This window comes from Spironucleus salmonicida, chromosome 6 (assembly GCF_000497125.1).
Source record: "Spironucleus salmonicida strain ATCC 50377 chromosome 6, whole genome shotgun sequence".
Lineage (NCBI taxonomy): Eukaryota > Fornicata > Diplomonadida > Hexamitidae > Spironucleus > Spironucleus salmonicida.
Window position 1 is genome coordinate 966,180 of NC_090601.1, and position 21,768 is coordinate 987,947.

The 21,768-nt window shown below is 32.8% G+C and overlaps 16 protein-coding genes across 16 annotated transcripts; 8 read left to right on the forward strand and 8 right to left on the reverse strand. All coding sequences in view use genetic code 6, as the record gives it.

The window, feature by feature from the left end:
* Positions 1-1,849: 1,849 nt before the first annotated feature.
* SS50377_26161 (uncharacterized protein) lies at positions 1,850-2,782 on the forward strand (the record flags this gene model as incomplete). The annotated part of the gene is made up of 1 exon (XM_067909978.1): positions 1,850-2,782. One exon carries the CDS (start codon positions 1,850-1,852, stop codon positions 2,780-2,782), a length of 933 nt encoding a protein of 310 aa, XP_067762734.1.
* Positions 2,783-4,253: 1,471 nt separating this feature from the next.
* Positions 4,254-5,837, forward strand: SS50377_26162 (uncharacterized protein; the record flags this gene model as incomplete). The annotated part of the gene is made up of 1 exon (XM_067909979.1): positions 4,254-5,837. The coding sequence occupies one exon, from the start codon at positions 4,254-4,256 to the stop codon at positions 5,835-5,837; it is 1,584 nt and encodes a 527-aa protein (XP_067762735.1).
* A 39-nt stretch (positions 5,838-5,876) lies between these two features.
* On the forward strand, positions 5,877-6,365 carry SS50377_26163 (uncharacterized protein; the record flags this gene model as incomplete). Its single annotated transcript, XM_067909980.1, has 1 exon — positions 5,877-6,365. One exon carries the CDS (start codon positions 5,877-5,879, stop codon positions 6,363-6,365), a length of 489 nt encoding a protein of 162 aa, XP_067762736.1.
* A 268-nt stretch (positions 6,366-6,633) lies between these two features.
* SS50377_26164 (26S protease regulatory subunit 8) lies at positions 6,634-7,806 on the reverse strand (the record flags this gene model as incomplete). Its single annotated transcript, XM_067909981.1, has 1 exon — positions 6,634-7,806. The coding sequence occupies one exon, from the start codon at positions 7,804-7,806 to the stop codon at positions 6,634-6,636; it is 1,173 nt and encodes a 390-aa protein (XP_067762737.1).
* A 1,160-nt stretch (positions 7,807-8,966) lies between these two features.
* On the reverse strand, positions 8,967-10,580 carry SS50377_26165 (2,3-bisphosphoglycerate-independent phosphoglycerate mutase; the record flags this gene model as incomplete). Its single annotated transcript, XM_067909982.1, has 1 exon — positions 8,967-10,580. The coding sequence occupies one exon, from the start codon at positions 10,578-10,580 to the stop codon at positions 8,967-8,969; it is 1,614 nt and encodes a 537-aa protein (XP_067762738.1).
* A 252-nt stretch (positions 10,581-10,832) lies between these two features.
* SS50377_26166 (uncharacterized protein) lies at positions 10,833-11,030 on the forward strand (the record flags this gene model as incomplete). The annotated part of the gene is made up of 1 exon (XM_067909983.1): positions 10,833-11,030. The coding sequence occupies one exon, from the start codon at positions 10,833-10,835 to the stop codon at positions 11,028-11,030; it is 198 nt and encodes a 65-aa protein (XP_067762739.1).
* Positions 11,031-11,124: 94 nt separating this feature from the next.
* On the forward strand, positions 11,125-11,331 carry SS50377_26167 (uncharacterized protein; the record flags this gene model as incomplete). Its single annotated transcript, XM_067909984.1, has 1 exon — positions 11,125-11,331. The coding sequence occupies one exon, from the start codon at positions 11,125-11,127 to the stop codon at positions 11,329-11,331; it is 207 nt and encodes a 68-aa protein (XP_067762740.1).
* Positions 11,332-11,462: 131 nt separating this feature from the next.
* SS50377_26168 (uncharacterized protein) lies at positions 11,463-12,164 on the forward strand (the record flags this gene model as incomplete). The annotated part of the gene is made up of 1 exon (XM_067909985.1): positions 11,463-12,164. One exon carries the CDS (start codon positions 11,463-11,465, stop codon positions 12,162-12,164), a length of 702 nt encoding a protein of 233 aa, XP_067762741.1.
* Positions 12,165-12,915: 751 nt separating this feature from the next.
* Positions 12,916-13,527, reverse strand: SS50377_26169 (uncharacterized protein; the record flags this gene model as incomplete). Its single annotated transcript, XM_067909986.1, has 1 exon — positions 12,916-13,527. One exon carries the CDS (start codon positions 13,525-13,527, stop codon positions 12,916-12,918), a length of 612 nt encoding a protein of 203 aa, XP_067762742.1.
* A 253-nt stretch (positions 13,528-13,780) lies between these two features.
* Positions 13,781-15,100, forward strand: SS50377_26170 (Transmembrane domain-containing protein; the record flags this gene model as incomplete). The annotated part of the gene is made up of 1 exon (XM_067909987.1): positions 13,781-15,100. One exon carries the CDS (start codon positions 13,781-13,783, stop codon positions 15,098-15,100), a length of 1,320 nt encoding a protein of 439 aa, XP_067762743.1.
* A 76-nt stretch (positions 15,101-15,176) lies between these two features.
* On the forward strand, positions 15,177-15,710 carry SS50377_26171 (Transmembrane domain-containing protein; the record flags this gene model as incomplete). The annotated part of the gene is made up of 1 exon (XM_067909988.1): positions 15,177-15,710. The coding sequence occupies one exon, from the start codon at positions 15,177-15,179 to the stop codon at positions 15,708-15,710; it is 534 nt and encodes a 177-aa protein (XP_067762744.1).
* A 63-nt stretch (positions 15,711-15,773) lies between these two features.
* Positions 15,774-17,318, reverse strand: SS50377_26172 (Pescadillo cell cycle regulator; the record flags this gene model as incomplete). The annotated part of the gene is made up of 1 exon (XM_067909989.1): positions 15,774-17,318. One exon carries the CDS (start codon positions 17,316-17,318, stop codon positions 15,774-15,776), a length of 1,545 nt encoding a protein of 514 aa, XP_067762745.1.
* Positions 17,319-17,370: 52 nt separating this feature from the next.
* On the reverse strand, positions 17,371-17,982 carry SS50377_26173 (Transmembrane domain-containing protein; the record flags this gene model as incomplete). The annotated part of the gene is made up of 1 exon (XM_067909990.1): positions 17,371-17,982. The coding sequence occupies one exon, from the start codon at positions 17,980-17,982 to the stop codon at positions 17,371-17,373; it is 612 nt and encodes a 203-aa protein (XP_067762746.1).
* Positions 17,983-18,513: 531 nt separating this feature from the next.
* Positions 18,514-19,059, reverse strand: SS50377_26174 (uncharacterized protein; the record flags this gene model as incomplete). The annotated part of the gene is made up of 1 exon (XM_067909991.1): positions 18,514-19,059. One exon carries the CDS (start codon positions 19,057-19,059, stop codon positions 18,514-18,516), a length of 546 nt encoding a protein of 181 aa, XP_067762747.1.
* Positions 19,060-20,331: 1,272 nt separating this feature from the next.
* On the reverse strand, positions 20,332-20,706 carry SS50377_26175 (uncharacterized protein; the record flags this gene model as incomplete). The annotated part of the gene is made up of 1 exon (XM_067909992.1): positions 20,332-20,706. The coding sequence occupies one exon, from the start codon at positions 20,704-20,706 to the stop codon at positions 20,332-20,334; it is 375 nt and encodes a 124-aa protein (XP_067762748.1).
* A 430-nt stretch (positions 20,707-21,136) lies between these two features.
* SS50377_26176 (RNA-binding protein PNO1) lies at positions 21,137-21,679 on the reverse strand (the record flags this gene model as incomplete). Its single annotated transcript, XM_067909993.1, has 1 exon — positions 21,137-21,679. The coding sequence occupies one exon, from the start codon at positions 21,677-21,679 to the stop codon at positions 21,137-21,139; it is 543 nt and encodes a 180-aa protein (XP_067762749.1).
* Positions 21,680-21,768: the final 89 nt, after the last annotated feature.

The following is a 21,768-nucleotide window of genomic DNA, read 5'->3' on the forward strand; positions in this document are numbered from 1 at the left end:
CTCCACGCTCCAAACAGCAGTAACCTCCCAGACCGCCCAAATAACCGCCCTGCAAGCTGAGAACTCCACGCTCCAAACAGCAGTAACCTCCCAGAACATATAAATTGACTCCCAGAATGTCGAATTAACCTCCCAGACCGCCCAAATAACCGCCCTGCAAGCTGAGAACTCCACGCTCCAAACAGCAGTAACCTCCCAGAACATATAAATTGACTCCCAGAATGTCGAATTAACCTCCCAGACCGCCCAAATAACCGCCCTGCAAGCTGAGAACTCCACGCTCCAAACAGCAGTAACCTCCCAAACCGCCCAATTAACCTCCCTGCAAGCTGAGAACTCCACGCTCCAAACAGCAGTAACCTCCCAGACCGCCCAAATAACCGCCCTGCAAGCTGAGAACTCCACGCTCCAAACAGCAGTAACCTCCCAGAACATATAAATTGACTCCCAGAATGTCGAATTAACCTCCCAAACCGCCCAATTAACCTCCCTGCAAGCTGAGAACTCCACGCTCCAAACAGCAGTAACCTCCCAGACCGCCCAAATAACCGCCCTGCAAGCTGAGAACTCCACGCTCCAAACAGCAGTAACCTCCCAGAACATATAAATTGACTCCCAGAATGTCGAATTAACCTCCCAAACCGCCCAATTAACCTCCCTGCAAGCTGAGAACTCCACGCTCCAAACAGCAGTAACCTCCCAGACCGCCCAAATAACCGCCCTGCAAGCTGAGAACTCCACGCTCCAAACAGCAGTAACCTCCCAGAACATATAAATTGACTCCCAGAATGTCGAATTAACCTCCCAAACCGCCCAATTAACCTCCCTGCAAGCTGAGAACTCCACGCTCCAAACAGCAGTAACCTCCCAGACCGCCCAAATAACCGCCCTGCAAACTGAGAACTCCACGCTCCAAACAGCAGTAACCTCCCAGAACATATAAATTGACTCCCAGAATGTCGAATTAACCTCCCAAACCGCCCAATTAACCTCCCTGCAAGCTGAGAACTCCACGCTCCAAACAGCAGTAACCTCCCAGACCGCCCAAATAACCGCCCTGCAAGCTGAGAACTCCACGCTCCAAACAGCAGTAACCTCCCAGAACATATAAATTGACTCCCAGAATGTCGAATTAACCTCCCAGACCGCCCAAATAACCGCCCTGCAAGCTGAGAACTCCACGCTCCAAACAGCAGTAACCTCCCAAACCGCCCAATTAACCTCCCTGCAAGCTGAGAACTCCACGCTCCAAACAGCAGTAACCTCCCAGACCGCCCAAATAACCGCCCTGCAAGCTGAGAACTCCACGCTCCAAACAGCAGTAACCTCCCAGAACATATAAATTGACTCCCAGAATGTCGAATTAACCTCCCAAACCGCCCAATTAACCTCCCTGCAAGCTGAGAACTCCACGCTCCAAACAGCAGTAACCTCCCAGACCGCCCAAATAACCGCCCTGCAAGCTGAGAACTCCACGCTCCAAACAGCAGTAACCTCCCAGAACATATAAATTGACTCCCAGAATGTCGAATTAACCTCCCAAACCGCCCAATTAACCTCCCTGCAAGCTGAGAACTCCACGCTCCAAACAGCAGTAACCTCCCAGACCGCCCAAATAACCGCCCTGCAAACTGAGAACTCCACGCTCCAAACAGCAGTAACCTCCCAGAACATATAAATTGACTCCCAGAATGTCGAATTAACCTCCCAAACCGCCCAATTAACCACCCAAATTCACTCCCTCGAAACGCTCCAAAACCTGGAAAATGAAGTGGAAAAATGCAAAAATATCATAAAATTGCTCGGCGAAAATCTGTAAAAAACTGCCGCCTAGCTCCAATTCGCTGAAATGGCGCTGGCTGAGCGCGTGCGCGAGTACGACGTTTTGCGCGAGCAGGTAGCCGTTTTTGCCGAAAATGTCGGAAATTTCTCGAAATTTGGAGCGGAAAATGCGAATTAGCTGTTGTTTCTGCGAGGCCAGAGCGCGAAAACGTCTGATATAACGGAATTAGCGCAGCTGGCTAATGATGAATTTGCGCGCAAAATGGCAGATTTTGAGAAGCTGCAGAGCGAAAATAGCGGTTTAACTGAGCAGATTCTGACTTTATAAGTTAAATTAGCGACGCTTCAGGCCGAATTGGGCGCGTAAAATGACGCGTTTTCGGCATCTTAAACGCAGAACAATTTGAATCTTAAGAAACTTGAAATTTTAAGTCTCCAAAACGCTGCGCTTCAGCGGTAGGTAGGCGGGGCAGAGCGCTAAGGAGAAGCCTTGGTTTCGCTAGAATAGTCGAATAAACAGAATATAGAGCTGATATAAAAGCTGCAAAATCAGAACGAAAAGGTTAATTTGAAGCTCGTTTAGCTCACTGAAATTTCGCAAAATTAGGATGGAAATGCGCTTTCTGAAATATTAACCGAATAATATTAGAATATTCCATTTTGCTTATATGAATATTGCGTAGAAAATAATGTTGTTAATCCTAAAACTTCGGCCAAGTTAAAAATGAAGCTTTTACAAGACAAAATGTAGCTATAAGCAATTTCTAAAGAGCTAAAAATTGATATGAAAGGATTAAAATATACGATTTTAGATAGGGCTGGGGATGACGGTAAGATGTCTGATATTGAATATTTATTGCATTGTGTCAAGACAATGAAGGTAAAAATTTCAGAAAAATTAGATAATTTTATCACGTATGTGAATGACAGATTTGATGAAGATAAGAATAACGTTTTAGCCAGCTTTGAAATCCTCAAAGTGAAGCTTGAAGCTGTATGAGGTATTTTGTGAGTTGCTAAGTTTACACTTGTTAATTTTTTGGTAAATTAATGGGACCCATAACTTAGTTACTATAAATTTCCTCTATATTTATAATTATTATATCTATCAATTGAATTTATGATTGCCAGAGCGTAATTTAACTTGTGTGTATTTATTTTTAAGTCTAATACTCTGTTTAATTGTAATCATAAAGCAAGACATAAAATTGCTATTAATTAGATTATTATATGATATTATTATATTTTTCTTTGTTCTTTTATGTTGTAGATATCCATCAAATTCGATCAATATGACTACTAAAATAAAATAATCTTAATATTCATCGCATAAGGCTCTATAGTATACTTGTATCTTTTTTTCATGTTTATTCAATTCAAGGCCTGTTATTTTGATATGAACTTACTAACCTGCTAAATGAATTATAAGCTGAAGTCTCTAATTAAAATTCATACATTATTCTATTGATTTTCATTAATGAATATTCTAAATTATGGTTTAGGCACGATAAATTTGATAGAAAGTTTAGAAATCAACTTTTATTATTTATATATAATTAATATTAGACTATTTATTTAATACATATACTTTGTCTAGATCTGTCGTATAGTTATTTGATGGATGTATATTTATATAGTATTGTAACACCATTTTTAATTATCGTATTTACGGTTTACATTTTTTTTAATATAAATCAAAGAATGTCACAAATTATATAGATATACTTATTACAAGCAAACAAAAATAGAAATGCATAAAGAGATATTAATTAATATGTATCAATTAACATATATATTTACTCCTGTATATTTAAAAATGTTCCATGTTCTTCCTTAAATTAGAGAATCATTAATAAGTGAATGTGCATATTTTAATCAAGTAGAATATTCTGAATCTGCTGATATTGATTCTATCTTTATACTAGATTTTGCATTACTTGATCTGTGATGCGCGTAGTGATTATTTGTATAGATTCCTCTATTTAAAATATCTTAAATTATACAGTAATATTTATTTATATGTAACTATCTTTATAATCTTACCATAATGCGAAGCATGATTAATATTTAGTATTAAGTAGTTGTATGGTCAACTTTTTCTATTTTACACAATTCAAAATAAAATATAACTAGTTGTAACAAGTAAAAAATTATTTAAGTAAATTAAATTTAGAAACTTAAAATCTAAAAATAACAAAATAAAATAAATATTTTATGGTTCATGGAGTAAAATAAATAAAATTAACAACATATTATTTTTATCATAAAAGACAATAACTAATTATATTAATGTAGTATTTCTATACTATTGTGGTTTAGATTAGCTTCAATTAAAAATTACTCCTTGATTTACAAGTATTATCTCCAGTTTTTAGTTTTTAATATCTATATTATTATTTAATTTAACAAATAATATAAATCATCGATTTTTTAATATATATATAATAATATATAATAATATATTTCACATAATGGAGGAAACCCTTACTACAGAGCTTATAACGCATTAGATTGATTCATTAACTTAATAACTAGAAATTGTTGAAAATACAGCGAAAGAATTATAGTCATAGAATTTAATATTGAATAATCAATTAGTAAAATTAAAAGACGATAATCTGTAATTAAAAACTGAACTGGATTTTGCTAGAGAAATGCTACAGGCTGTAGACTCATCTGAAAATATTAAAAACTTTATTAAAAAGACAGATAATACTTTCAGTGATCTGTAAACTGAGTGCAAGCTACTGAAAGGGCATATGATGGAATAAATGAAAATTAATGAACTTTAAAGTTAAAAAATTAAATAATTTAATAAAGATAGACTTAGCCCATAAATAAAGAAAAATGTTAGCGAGCTTACTTTAAAGATTAGTAAAGAAGTTTAAACAATAGAGTAATAGTTATAACAACAATAGTAATATACTATTAAAACTCCTATTCCACCATTAAAAGGTTAATAAATTCAGAGAGATTCATAGTATCACACAGATTTAGATAAGTTTTTCGACTCTCAGGGTGATAAGTAGGTGAGGAAAGAAAACATACTAAGATTGTCATCATCTAATTTGTTAGCTGAAGAATAGCCATATACGAATAACCTAAAATCTTTAATTTCTAAATAGTAATTAGAACTTAAAGTTAATAAAATTTGGAACAAGACACGTCCTGAGTCTCCTCCTCAACCATCACCATTTAAACGTTCTGCTAGTTAGCTAGTGCTTTCTCCAAGTTAGTAGTAATAGAAGAAACAAGATGATAGTTAAAGCTTTTTATCAAAAATTGGTGATCCAAATCCAATTATCTGGTTAAAGCAGTAATTAGCTACATAAAATCTAGAAATTTCGCAGCTAAAAAGGGATAATGATAGCCTCTAAAAAGAGTTAGAATTGTAAAATAACAACAATTCAAGAATAGTATCTCAATTAGAAATTGAACTGGGAAAGCTACGATAATTTTAAAATAACTAGGACAAGTATTAAGCAATTAAGCTAGAACTAACCAATAAAGAAGAATTAGTTAACAGTATGCACAAGTAAATCTTGAATTTTTAAGACAAAATAGCAGCATAATAATCAACTATTGAATAACTGAGATATGAAAAATTGAACTAGCCTATTCCAAAAACGATACCCATCAGTAATCAGCCCTAACTAAAAGAGTCTGATTTAACCTTAAATTAGAACAAGCTATTTTTATCGTCACACATGTTTCTAGTATCTCTCACGCAAATTTAAACGGTACAGGACATCCCATCCAAGTTATTCGCGTTTGCAGATAGCCACAATCTGTTCCAAAACGACTTTCAGAGAAACCACTTCTTCAAGCAAGTCATGAGCAACAAGTGCGACTCGCCCCTCGACTACGAGCTAAAGTACAAAATCCTCGACAGAGCAGCGGCCGACACCTCCGTAACAGAGCTGTACGACCACTTCCTAAAAATGAAGGAGCTGCTCCTGGTATTCGTTGACTACTGCAAGGCCCAATGGGGAAACCGCAAGGAAGCCGTGGAGGGAAAAATTTCATGCCTTCTGAGATTTTTGGAGCTGAACTGATAAACTAATTATTATACTTATATATTAACATAATAAAAAATGTAGTAGTAGAAAATTTTTTCGCTCCTGAAGGAAGTTTCGGTGCAGGGACAAAAAATCGTAGCACAGAAGGCTGCGCTACAGAATTAAGCGGCCGAGCTGGAAACTACGAAATCGCAGTTCAAATCAGTCACTTTTCAGCTCAAAAAAAGCCAAATCCTGGCCGCCAGAAGCGCAAAAACGCTCAGAAACCAGCAAACCGCCACCCCAGAATCATGCTCTCTCGAGAGCCTCGAACGGAAGCTCGACGAGTCCGCAGAGCTCCTCCGCAGCCTCACTGACGATCAAGTTTAAGCTAAAAACTTGAAGTGTCAAAAATTAGAAGTGGAAAATCAAAATCAAAGTGAAATTCAAAATTTGAAGATTCAAATTTCAGAATTTTAAAGGCTTAATTTCGATTTGACGCAGGCAGCAGCGCGTGAAGATCGCGATTTTAACGCCCTACGGCATCGCTGTGAGCGCGCGGAGGCGGAAAACTGCGAAATTTGATCCCAGCGCGAAATGCTGCGAAGTGAACTTTAAAAAAATGATTAGCATATCTTACTGATATAAGCAAAATTGCAAGATTAACATGCAGAACCCCAGAAATCGCCTGAACAGGCCACCCCGTAAAACCTGCGGCTAAAATACGACATCCTAGACCGCGCGGCGGCGCAGCGCCCCCTACCAGGCGATCTGGAGCTGATCCAGGACTTCGAGGCGCAATATGCAGCTCCTCCGCACCATTATAACGCTAATTTCCGAGTGAATTAAGACCTCACCTCATGACCCACTCCTTCTGGATGCCGCCCTTCACCCACTCCTTCTTCATCACCTTGCTCACCGCGACCTCGAAGTCCGTCTGCACAACGCAGCCTCGCTTCTCCCTCAGCGCGCAGATGCCAGCCTCGTTGCAGACCGCCCTGCAGTCGCTCCCGCTCGCGCCCTCCATTTTCCTTGCGATTTCCAGCAGGTCAACGCTCCGCTGCACGTTCATCGCGCGCGAATGAATCCGCAAAATCGACGCCCGGGACTCGGCGGTCGGATTCGGAAGCTCAATTTTGCGGTCGATTCGGCCGGGCCTCAGCAGCGCTTCGTCCAGCATGTCTATCCGGTTCGTCGCCATTATGAGCTTGATCTGCGTGGAGGGCTCAAAGCCATCCAGTTATGCTAGTAGTTCCAGCATCGTGCGCTGGACTTCTTGCTCGGCTCCCTTCGCGTCATCTGTGCGCTTTCCACCCACTGAGTCAGCTTCGTCAATGAAGATTATGGATGGTTGGTGCTGCTTCGCCATCTAAAACAGCTCCCGTACCATCCTGGCGCCTTCACCGATGTACTTTTGAATCAGTTCAGAGCCCGAAATGCGGATGAAAGTACAGTTGCAGTGGTGCGCAACCGCCTTTGCCAGTAACGTTTTCCCGGTACCCGGTGGGCCGCAGAGGCACACACCGCTACCGGGCTCAACACCGAGCGATTTGAAGATTTCGGGGCACTTAAGTGGTAGCTCGATGATGTCACGGAGCTCCTTAATCTGCTTGTCCAGGCCGCCGATCTCGCCGTATGTGCAGTCCGGCACTGACTCGATTTTCATCAAATTGACAACAGGATCCACTGATTGTGGCAAAATTAACGTTATCTCCTTCGTGGACTGCTTGAGCGCGACGCGTGTGCGTGGTAGCAGTTGCAACGTGTTCACTTTTGACGAAATGGCTACCACCATACGATCATCGGGAGGCTGCTTTACAAGGCATCTGGTATTGGATTGCAGTTTTATCACTTCCGCGAGCTCCATCGGTGACTCCTGGATCGCGTGGATCTCTTCTTGCAGTCTGCGGATTTTTGCATTGTAATCGTCGCACAGGGAGGATAAAGAGCTGAAAGTTTGTGTTTTCTGCGCAATCAGAGACGTCAGGGAGCTGATTCTGTTGTCGTAGTAGGATTAGAGGTCCATAGAGGATATTAGTGGAAAGGGTAAAAATAAATAGTGATAATTAATGTAAATTAATTGTCAAATGAAGATTAAAAATTGGTAAAATTGTTTGGAGAATTAGTGGTATCAGTGCGAAAGGTAATAATTTATCGTATACTATTCACTCAATATTACTGTTTGCACGAATTTAAAATTGATAGCAGTCTTAAATTCGTTATGTATGCGTATTATTGTATTAAAATTACTATTTTCATTACAGAAACTTAGGGATACTCATTCTTCGCTTTAATCCTAATCTTTTGTTAAAAAATTGTCAAAAATTGCCATATAATCAGTGTCATCTGGATCACTAAGACTTAATGATCTATTTGATAAAGAAGTAGTCAATAATGAGTTTGATAACTAAATGGTAAGTGTTTTATAAATTGGTGGTCTGGCATTATATCTTGATCGAACCGAAACTAATGAACAGGCCTTGACCTTCACCTAAGCACGATTAATCTTTTTCATTTTGTTATCCTATACTTATATATTATAACACTATTTATATGATTATATACTTAATTATTTTTAAATATTTTTATTAGTAATAAAATCATGAACACTGGGTTTTAAATAAACCACAATATAGATAAGATCTCTTTTTGGTTATAAAATATAATATTTATATAAAAATAAAATTCATGTAAAATTTACGACAATCCTACCATTAACACTAGCTCCAAATGATATATTATCAACTTTATAGTATGAACAAATTTTCTGCAAAATAATTTTAAATTCACCTCGATTCTATCCAATGCTTAAATAAAATAACAAAAATGGGCGCAAATTTTCATGTATATCAGCTGCTTCTTAAACAGTGAGCAAGTAATGTTCTGGAATCTTAAATTATTAAAATAAATTTACAGAGTAGTAATTTTGCTTGATTGATGATAATTTATAAGTTAACAGAATTAGTTCTTTGATATTCTTTTGAAGGAGTGCATCAATAAATTTAACTATCAAGCTTGATATCTTTTAATTTTTTGCTGCATTTACTTCAAATTGTTATTAATGCATATTTAAACGCTAAACAATATAAACTGGGAAAATAAAATTAGACATCTTTGCATCTATTAAATAATTTGACATTTAATAAAAATAAATAATATGAAATATATTATATGAAATAATACTGATCATTTCTTACTAATGATAGTCTTATCATATTCAGAAGGGGAATCAATTCCTAAGAAATCAAGCATTGTGGAAGCAATACTAGATATTCCTAACCCCTCAGTAAGCTTGAGATCATAATCCTAGTACTTTTCATACGTGGGATCATAAATAATAAAAGGAACAGCATTAAGACTATGGGAAGTTTTAACTTTCTAAACACCCTGTTCAAGCTTGATATTTCCAGATTTATCTACTTCAAACATATCATCAGCATTGCCGTGATCAGCAGAGATTAGCATTACACCGTCAACTTCTTTGATAGCCTCCATAAGTCTGCCTAAACAGATATCAAGGGTTTCAATAGAAACACGAACTGCTTCAAATACACCAGTATGACCAACCATATCACCGTTAGGGTAATTTAGTCTAATATGTTAATATTTCTTGGTTTTGATCGCATCAACAACATAGTCAGTAATCTCACCACATTTCATCCATGGCTTAAGGTCATAGGAAATAACGTCAGATTGAATTTCTACGTATTTTTCAAGCTTATCATTAATGTATCCAGAACGATTACCATTAAAGAAATATGTAACATGACCGAACTTTTAAGTTTCGGAGATAGCTAAAGTAGTTACGCCAGCTTTAGCGATATATTCACCTATAACTTTATCAATCTGAGGAGGAGAAACTAAATAATTTTTGGGGATAGCTAAATCACCATCATACTGCATAATACCAGCATAAAAGAGATTCTTAGGGCGTCTTCTTTCAAAATGATTAAAAGTCTCATCTTCAAAGGCCTGAGAAATTTCAATGGCTCTATCACCTCTGAAATTAAAGAGAACAACTGCATCATTGTCGTTGATTTTACCAACGGGGACACCATTTTCAGCAATAACAAAGCTAGGTAAATCCTAATCCTTCTTACCAGTTTCTGAGCGAAGTGTTTCATAAGCTTCTTATAAACTAGAGAATTATCTACCTTCACCATGTACATGGGTATTCCACCCACGTTCAACCATAGGCCATTCTGCTTGATATCTATCCATAGTGATAAACATTCTACCACCACCAGATGCAGGTTTAATATCGCATCCAGTTGAGGAACGAATTTCAGTTAAGAATTGTTCAAAAGGTACAATAAATTCCATTCCAGAAGTTTCGCCAACATCTCTTCCATCAAACATTAAATGAAGTCTGATCTTCTTGACAGTCTTAGAAGCTTCGGTAATTAATGCTTTTAAGTGGTCAAGATGAGAATGGACATTACCGTCAGAGAATAAACCAATTAAGTGTAAAGTATCACGGCTAATAGATTACTTCCAAGCATCACCTTCATAAATAGAACGTGATTCTAGTGCATTAGTAATAAGCATAGAACCTTAAGAAAATACTCTACCACAACCAATAGCATTATGACCGACTTCAGAGTTACCCATATCAGCATCGGAAGGTAAACCCACTGATAAACCATGAGCTTTTAATGGAACATTAGGGCAGTTTTCATGCAACCAGTCAAGATTTGGCTTATAAGCAGCTGCTACAGCATCTGCAGATTTAACTTTACCATAACCAACTCCATCTAAAATAACAAAAACCATTGGTCCTGAACGACGTTTGAGAGGCATTAATAGACGGAAAGAACATTAAATTATATTACTGTTATTATATATTATTCTATATATAATTTTATAATTTTATAAACCACAAATCAGAAAACAAAAACTTACTAGAATTATAACTAATATAATATATAATATATAATATATACAATAAAAAAATTAATTATTATTAAGTGAGTTAATAATGATATATTTTATCAATTTTAGTTTTGTATATAAGTTATTATATTAAAATAAAAATACTATTCACTTCTATTAATGTCAGACGATACCTATGAGCTAGCTCTGGAAAAACACCCTGAATTTTATAATAACATCATCTAATTAAATGAGAGTGTTGAGTCATACAAATAGTAGTGTATAAAATAAGAACATAATACAAGAGAACTTTTATTTTTAGAGTAAAAACTAGAGATTAGAATTGAACTTTTAAATAGACTTGAAGAGTAAAAGTGATTCTTTCTATATAACATTATAAAGAGTTAGTTTATTTAATTTTTATTATATACTTTTATATAATATAATACTCTTTCGTTTCAATTTATTAAAAATGAATATTACTGTAGAAGAATTTAAAGAAAAGTATAACGAAAACCCTGAACTTTATGACAAAATAACTGACTTATACCAAGAGTATAAAGATATGGAAGATATTTAACATAAAATTGATGCAACACTGATTGAACTTACTTATTTGTAGTTAGAAGTAGATATTAAGAGCAGCTGTCTAGCAGAAGCTAATAAAAAATAAGAGTGAACGTTATAAATCCTTATTTTAATCTTATATTTTATTTTTTTATGTAACTATAGATAAATCCAAAATTGATCAAACTATAATTATTATCTGAATAATAAATATAATTTAACATTTCCAATTTTCAACAAAAAATGGAACCTATCTTTAAATAAATACTAAACAATCAGTCACTGCTGGAACAACAGATCAAGTCGTTAGAGAACTAACTTCATACTATATCTGATGTTGCATTCTCAATATACGATTCGATGCTGGATACTTAAAAAGTTTCTCGAAATTTTGTAAACGAATTTAAGGAAAAGTTTTCATAAAGTAACTATATCTAACATTTTTAAGAATTAGATAAATCAATTCAAGATATTAAATCAATTCATATGCATATATAACAAAAAATGATTCCTGAAGCAAACGAAATAGTAATCAGCAAGGCATATAAAAAGGAAATGGTATTGAGTTAGAGCGAAGATATTATTTAATAACCAATTTAAAAGCCTAGAAATAAATATAAATAAGTTATACTATCAGTCCCTGAAGATGTAATCGAAACTGCTGGTTGTGAATCAATTGCCCCAGCAGTCGCACTTGATTCTGATGAAGAAGATATACCTGATGAAGATCCATTCAACTAAATAGAAAATGCAGCCGAAACATTACTGGTGAGAGTAAAAGAAGGGATTAAAGAACTAGATGAAGCAAAGCGACCCGAATTTTAAAACAAAGTTCTGAAATTCGTTACATAAATTTCTGAATAAGTCGGAAAAGGTGAGTGTGATTTTGAAAGAAAACGTGGAGTTTGGTAAACATTAGAAAGAATAACAGAAATTGTTAAATGAAATAATTAAAATATCTATGTATTATTAATAATTTTTATTGAAAACACCTTTACTTTATTTAATTTTTTAATAAAATACGCAGTTATAAAATTAAAGAAGCTAAATAATTAACTATTAAATAGAATTTTCTAATGATATATATTTTATATAAAACTCTCAAAATTTATTCATTATTACCAATTTTGCATTAATAATAAATACTTTTATGATTAAATAAACAAAATATCTTAAACATACGTATAGGTATTGATATTAATACTACTATATATAATTCAATATAAGCATACCTGGATTGCTTAAATATTAATTCTTATTTCTGATGCATTAAACTAAATGAAGTACAATAAATTTAAAAAAGAATCGATGTATATGTTATATATAAAATTGATAATATTCAATAATTATTAGTACTCTTAAATCACATTAAATATTTCCCTTATTTTAATTAAATATGTACAAATCCACACTCTTGCAATTTATCATTAATAACGAAAAAACTTAAATATTATAAAGATATTCTTAGTTGATATATAGGAAGAATTAACTGGAAATTTAAAATAATTTAATCATAAATAGTCTATAATAGTTTTACATTTAAAGTAATATATAGTACTTCTGTTAATATAAATAGTAAATTCAATTTTATGAAATTTAAAAATGGATAAGTTTTCCAAATCAGGTGGTTCTTCTTCATCAGCATCAAGAACAACTAAGCATACTATCTAACGTGAGATCAAGTTATTAGGGGACCTCAATCCTCTTCCAACTACTATTAATCAATTTCTGCTTAAAATCCCATCATAAATACTTCCTGCCTTATCTCTTACAATTACATTTTTTTATATCTCACTTTATAGTGTATCTAAGTTTATCTCAAAGTTTGCCTTGTTATACCTTTTTTTATGATACTCTCTTAAAATCTCCCTGGCGAAATTGCTTAAAGTTGTCCTAATATGACTAATAAAAATATTGTAGCAGGATAATATGCAGTAGGAAATATATATTTTGTATATTATTTTATGGCAAGCTTTATAGTAAATATACTTGGAATAATGTTTGGTATGCTTGTAATTAAACCTTATTTTGTTTTAGAATGTACACGTTTTTATACAATAACAATGTTCTGCAGTGGACCATTATGTGAAACACTAACTACTGGTATTGAGGTATTGATACATTATATAAAGTTGAGAGTCGTTTAGGCATTGTAACATTAAGATAATTTATTAATGGTAGTATTAGTTTAGGAATTAACCCATTTATTCTAAACTAATTTAATAAGGGAGACTTAAATGTCTAATTAGGATTGGATGTTTTCAGTTATGGAATTTTAAGCAATTATGCTGTTTAAGTAGTATAGCATATAGCTATTATTTCAAAAATAAAATTAATGAATGTTGAATATTTTGGTATTTTGAAATTTAGTGTGAAAAGATTACGTCCTTTCAGAACTAAATTTTTATTAAATATATATGCAAGTTCCTTATAATATATGGTAATAATAAATATATTCCCATTATAAGTACTCATTGTAACGATGATAATATACTATTTACCAACAACTGATTATGATCAAAATATGATTATGGTTAAAAATATACTCGTTATTATTATCCATGCATTAATAATGCCGAGTCATAGAGCATTCTTTAAGAGCTTCTTCCTTATTGAATATTGGAATTAAAAAGCTAAGTAGAACTTATGAATTTTTAAAATACCACTTAGTATTTGACTTTGGATTTTCTACTCCTTTTTCAATTATATGGGATTCCCTATCTTAAAAATTATCATCAATTTTAATCCCGAATATTTTAAATGCTAGAAGAAGTGCAGCATATGAGTTAGAAGAATATTATATGGTTGTTTTAATAACTTCTGTTCCAACTTTCTTTGGCTTCTATATGTAACTTTCAAATATTATGTTATAAATCGAAGGAATACAGAAGCTTACAACATTAATTTAATTACCTGCAGCTATATTTGTTGCATCTATTCCGTTTATGTCTTTAAAAATTATCGGATAGTCAGCCCCTTTATACTAAATTCTAACCATTATAGAATTGGTTAGCCTTTCTATAAGTGTACCTATGGTAATATTCTATGGCCACAATTATAAAAATTTGAGTAAGGCTGAAATCTTGAAGAATGAATAGCTTGTGAACCAAGATATCACATCTAGTGTAGTTGACGAAATTCGTCTAACTGTGACTAATGCTTTCTTGTAAGATGGAGAGGAGGAAGATCAAAATTAGGTAAGATAAAAGTCCAAGTTTAATGGTGATATCCACCTTACTATGACCAATAAAGAAAAAACAGATAAACTTCACACGAACCCATAATTTATCAGTCTCGCAAGATAATTTGGTAGCCGCATGACTATCGCAAGCATATTAAATAAGTAGAGCATTAATATGAGAGAAAATATACCTGATGACCGAAACAGAGCTAGCTAGTTAACGTGTAGCGTTTTAGATGATAAAAAAGCCGTCTCCAGTCTCGAAACACATAGTATAGTAAACTTAAGCAACATAGGGTAGCTGGATAAGTAATCTTATTAAAATATTCCTAATTTCTCTGGATAAATTTACTATTCGCGACCTGCAATACCCGTAACCACGCGATCAAAGTAATTCTGCTTTCTCCGGTACAATTTTACTGAAAACTTGAAAATCACTATCTCAGAAACTGATTTTACTGTCTATACGCTAAATTTACAGAGTATCATATCCTTGCAGACGGAGCAGAAACCGATCTTCGCAAAACTAAAATTACCCAATACTCAATTTGCATATTTATATGAAAAGTTTCTAAAAACAAACATAAAATAATATATATTTTATTTTTACCTCCAATTATTTGTGGATTCTGAAACCCAACTCAACACTTATTACGGGAAAATAGGTTTTTACTTACACATTTAGTACAATTAAAGCTGAACTTTTCCATCCCTTTCTACGGGACAGACTTTATAATACCAAAAACTTACCATTTGGAATCGCATTTACACCCAAAATGGAGCGTGCGAAGACCATTAGCTGGCAGAACGCCGCGCTGGACAGGTCGCTGAACCAGACATCCCTCCGCGACCGGTCGATGCTGGATCCTGACGCACTGTGCGGCTTCCAGATACAGCTGGCGGGCGGCAAGTTTCCCTGCCTCTGCCGCATGCTGCACCAGACACTGGCGATTCTGGCGCTCGTCTGCGCGCAGATGTACTTGAACCGCACGTGCAGATACAGCGAATTCGACCTCTACGCGTAGTTCTACCTCGCGTCGCGGGTTCTGATTCTGTACAAAATCCTGCACATTCTCACTGCAATTCTTCTTTACGTCGACAGCGCATCGCAGGGCGCGCAGCTGGCGCTCGTGGTGAACCTCTGGCTCCAGATCTTCGTGGGGCGCGTGTTTGCGCTCCAGAGCGCGGAATTTGCGGGCGGCGCGCTGCGGTGCATCGTCGGCGCCGACGCATTAGCGAATGGCTGCCAGCTGGTGCTGCTAGCCTGCACAAAGCTGGCCGCGAGCGTTGCGGTGTAGCGTGACATGTGATTCGGTCGATTTCACGCATTTTCGTTCATTTTCCACTCCGTTTTAGTTCCAATGTTAAAATCATCACTTTCCTTTCTTCGCTTTGCCCTCTTTAAGCTCGAGTTTCCTTCTGATTAGCTTTTCCCTCTCTAATTTTTCCTGCTTCTCCTTGATCATGATTTTGTCGTACAGCTCTCTCTTGTTCTTGCTCAGTCCTGCTCTGATCATCCTCTCGTTGTCGTCCAGCTCCAGGTCCTGTTTTCTGTCGAAAAACGCGAAATTCGTGTCAGTTTCCCGCTCTTCGATTGAATCGCTGGTCTCCTCGTCTGCTTTCTCCAGTTTGACCGACTGCCCTATGATGCCGGTTTTCTCGGGTTTGGCCTCTTGTTTCGTCTCCGGAAGTAAGATTTCTGGTCGAGTTTTCTCTACAAATTGGTTATAGTAGTTTACCAGCTCTTTCAAGCGGTCTGGAATGTAGTCTTCGCCAGTAAGACCCTCTATAGAGGTGAAATCGAATTCAAATGGACTTAAATGAGGTGGGAGTTCGTTACCTGGAGCAAATTCACTGGAAGGCAGCAAGCATCCTAAATTGAAGCTGTCAAAAACAAATTGTGGTTAAATAATATCCTTTCCTGCATAATTAGGTTCATTTTCTATATTTTAGACGGGTCTATCAATTATGCAATGTGTTGCATCTTATACATTGTCTACCAACTCGCCGCCAGCACTTATGATAATCAATTCTAAAATTTTAGAAGGAGTTTCTCTACTTAAATGGAATCTTAAATTTTTAAACACAATTTACTGGAGAAAATCTTTATTTTATGCTCTGTAAGTCTGTTTATCGCTTTCTGGTGGATATTTTATGCCTATTTCACTATAAAGTCTGAAGTTCACAAACTTTAATAATTCTGCATAAAACTCTATGAAATTACATAAAACCGAGGTTTCAACACTATCAGGTGGGTTTGCTGAAGTCCTATGTGGTTCTAACCATGTAATAACTTAGTTGTGAACAGCAGCTTAAAAATAAAATCCTTTAACAGAAATGAAAGTTTTTAGTAGAGAATTAGTGCATGAGATATAATTATCAAACTCTGTACGTAATTTAGTACATGTTTCGGTAAGCTATGGTGTAAAAAAGGAAGTTGAAGATCCAGTACATAAGGAAATTAATGATAAGCAATCATCCAAGTCAGCTAATGCCAACTAAAATGTTGGATAACGTGAGAGAATCAGCGAAGAATAGTCTGCTGAAGGTTTAGTTAAACGATGGAACTTTAACTATTCATAAAGCTTTTATTGTTTCAAAGAAATAGCTCTTTTCTTATAAGCTTTCTCGGATCTTAATGTTTCTAAAAGGTTACTTCTAGAAAGCTGTTTGATATCTGCCTTAAGATAATATGCAACGTTACCAGCAAACTGATTACCAGGTGTACGAGGAAATACTCCAGAAATTATACAAAGCCTACGGAATTCGCTAGCAGTACATTACAGATACTTAATTGCTTTATTACGTGGAATATGAGTATTCTCTGAAGAGTTTTTATTGAATGATTTTATTCTTTCAGTTGATGATAGCTTAGAAATACGCATTGGCTTTCCTAGCTGTGTTCTTTGGATAGGCATTAATGGAGTGAAAAGAGAAGTGAAAACGAATACATAATTATTATACAATAAATCACTAATAATTATCCTCGTTACGTTCTTCATAGTTTACACTCATATTTAGTTTAGTCACTGTTAAAAATACAAGTTTACAGCAGTTTACAAATTAATCCATCTTTAAAAAATTTCTTATAAGTCCATAATCAGCGTAAGGTTCGCTAAAAAGCAAATAAATTGCTATAACTATCATTTGGAACCATAGGCTCAGCACTACAACAAATTTTGCATGATAACTTTTATTATCATAAAATATTACAAAATAAGCTAATATATGAAAAAATTTATGTAAAATTAAGACTCGACTTTGCGTATAAAAATGTGAATACAACTCAAAATCTGCAGTTCGTAAATTACTATTAAGGAATATTTGCATGCCAATTAGTGCGGATATCATTATGAACTGATGAATTACTTATATCAAAAACGAAAGTCTACCAACTGTGAAAGGGAATTGAAATGCATCTATTTATTGTTAATTTAAAAATTCACCTTCCTTGTACGACTAATAATATGATCCCTCAAAAGAGTTATTGCGTTTTGATTCATTTATTTTTGACATTTTTAATATAGCTTTATTATATAATAATAATTAAAATATATAGTGAAGTGGGATGCAATCGGCCATTATGATCGATCTGTAATTTAGTATGATATATCTGTGTTTGAAGTTTGATATGAGTATAAATGTTAATATCTGATAAAATTGTAGAATTCATCTTTTTATAGTTAAAAAACATCATAATTATAGTAAAATAAACATAAATTTATGTATCCCATTATAATATTAGATATTTTAAACTTCTGTAAACGATTGATATTTACAATATTATTATTATTATTATTATTATTATTATTATTATTATTATTATTATTATTATTATTATTATTATTATTGATAATGAAGGAAACTCCGTTTCAAGCTAATACTATGTTTAAGATCATGATATTTTATATAGATCATACTATATTTCAAATTTAGCTAATTATTATCTTTAATGTTAATTTCTGATTTTAAAAAATAATACTAAAATACAAATCAATAATTTTCTAGTATAAAATTATTAGTATTGTCGAAGTAGTATTTATAAAGTTATACTGTTCAGTTTTATGAAGAAAACATCTTTGAGTATAATTATTTTACAATAATTAGAATATTTCACTTGATTTAATTCAGTAATTATTAGATTTAACTGTCATATTAATATTCTTTTAAATTCTTGTTAGTAGTCGGTTAGATTGGTAAAATTTAAGTGTTCGATCGTTGCTTTGCTTCTTTGGAACTTTCACTATCTCCTTCCATTGTTTTCCTTCTTAAAGTTTAGTTTATTCTATTAGCCACTCTCTAAAATGCAAAATGAGGTATCTCTTTTTTAAGCTTTAGCTTGATTGCTTTTTCGCATAATATAACTTTTTCTAAACTTATATGTCCAGGGAATTGTTCAAACCAAGCTGAAATTACACCTAAATCTTATTGAGAATATTCATTATATAATGTTTTAAGTGTTTACTTAACAAAATAATATGTATTTGCACGATTTTCTTATAATATTTCCGCAGTCTAAACTATAATTTCAGTATGAGATAAACATAACTGTTGAAGCTGTTTAAGATTTGTTCTTAATTCTTCTTCATTTTAGTTAGGTATAATTGACATAGTAATAGATATTAGCATATCAAGCTTTGATTTTTATTTTGGATTCATTTATGGTTATTTAGCTGAGATGGAAAAATAAATACGTTAAAAGTCAGCTCCTACTTATATACTAAATTACAAGTTAATAAAGATTTTCGTTGATTATATAGTTATTAAAGTTTTAATATTATCGATTACTAATTCATTAAATCATTTTAGTTTATAAAAATAAGTTGAAAAGCATAAATATACCAAAATAATTTTACTAACCTTTAATACAATAATAATTTGATTTATTCATAATTTTTTGCGTTTCAAATATGCGTATTATTAAAGCTTAAGAACAATAATCATCTACTTTTTCATATAGTTTACATTTTTTTGTATTAAAGCAGTCATTATTTACACTGCAATGATTTTTAATGTTAAAATAACAAATAAATTATAGTAAGAAAAACGGTTGTAAGGTTTAATAGTTTACTATACATAGAATGCAAATAATTTATATACATTAGAAACATATTACATAAGTAATGAAAATTTATGAGTAAAAAAATTGATTAGTTTAAATTACGAATGTATATATAACATCTTAACAAATATAAATAAACTTATTGATGATATTTCTGTTGTTATTCATGATTCTATACCTTAGAGTTATAAATTTCTTTACCAGCATTGAAGAAGTTAAGTATATATAGTTACTAACAATATTTTATCATGGGAAGCATACATTATATTTGAAATGCTATATGATAAATATAATAAATGAATACGTTAAAAATAATAGAGTATATTTATTGATACGTCAATCTGATTATGAATTAATTTTATAGAAATAATATTAAGCTATTTAAATTTTACTAGTTATTATTAAAGCTTTATTTACTGATTCATTGAGAATGCAATGATTGTAAATTTCCTAAATTTTTACCTAGTGGTTAATATAATGATTAATAAACAGGGGTAGTATCACATTTTCTTTAATATTATTTTGATGATATTTAGTAAATATTCATCGTTATATCAGAAAAATCAAATGAAACTGTCAAACTCAAATATCCATAGTAGTAATATTCTTGTTGAATATACATACTAATATAAATTTACTTATAATTTTTATGACTAATATTATAATGTAATTAAAGAGTTATCAGATATGCTATTTAATGTTATTCATTTTCTTAAATTAATATCTACAGTAACAGAAAAAAGTAAAGTATTTATGGATATAAAGAAAATATCGAACAACTGTATAGTCTCTGAGAAACTAACCATTTATATAATATATTAAATAGCTTGAGTAGTTTCTAATTATGCATTAAAAATGGGAGCTGAAATTCAAAGAGTAAAAGATTCTATTGATTATGCAAATAACTTAAAGCCGCTTGAAGAGATATAATTATCATCATAAGTATGTGATTCCATATAGACATTAGCATCATATGAAGTGATGACCTTGTAACATGCATCTTCGTTTATAATCGAATTCTCAGACTGTCCAGACCGAATAGAAATGGATATATCTTGCATATAAGACATTATATGATTAATTGTGGTTAATAGGAAAGTTGTTTTATTAAATGAGAAGCATGATCTTGATAAAACTCTATCAAAGTTAGTTGTTTTTATTTCTACATTTACTATATAAGGTTTAATTTTTAGCTATATTGAAATCCTAATTATGCATTTAAGAATTCCTGCAGTATAAATCATAATAAAATTTATACAATATAATGTAGTTAATAATTTTAAATATATATTGCACTTAAGTTTATACAAAAATTAGACTAAATAATTTGTATTAATGACTAATAATATTTATACTCGAGTTATCAAATAAATATACTAAATTGAATCAATTTGGCATTGAGATTTTTAATTTTCGAGATAAACTTTACAGTAAAGTGATAGAATGATATGGTACTAATAATATCAAAATGCTTTCATTTTATATAATTTAATTTTATAATATAATGCATGTTATATTTATAATAATAATTATTTTAAAAATATTAAAATTTATAATAACTCGTAGGAAACAGATTTAACCATTGATAACTCTGAATATAAAAATCAAACTAAAATAAACCACGTAATATTAATGAATATATATTTTCACTAGCTAAAATAAATATCATAGTTTTCACTTCTAGAATCTGTCATTAATTCCTTGCAATCTCATGTACACTTTACTGGCATCACTACCTAATATTAAATCACAAATAGCTCCTCTAGCACACTTAACACATTACGGTGTTCCTAGTACACTGATTTTTTTACCCATGATAACAATTCTAGTTTTGGTTGCATTTTCAATTGTATTTTTTACTTTACCTCCCTGCCCTGCAATTCTACCTAATGCACGTTCTAAAGAATCACCTTTTAAAGAAATTTTAACGTCACCAGGTTCGAAAGATTCGATAAAAACGTCATCAAAAGATAGCAATGCTGCAGCATCTGGTGCCATAAATCCTTGATTAATCGCTTCTATATATTATTTAGATCGCTCTATTGACTTTGGATCCTCCGTTTTATCATTTGTTCGAATTTCAACACACTTAAGTTGAAAATTGAAACGAATATCTAAATGCATTGTAGTTATTTTTGTTGCGATATCTTTCCATTAGCGTTTTAAAGCTGAAATACGATTTGGTGCAATAGGAACTTGTATAAATTGCATGGACATTTTTAGGAGTGGTTGGTGAAACGAAAAATAGTTATTATATTATAAATATTTAATATAAGTTGTAGTAATGAAGGTTATTTTTTCTTATA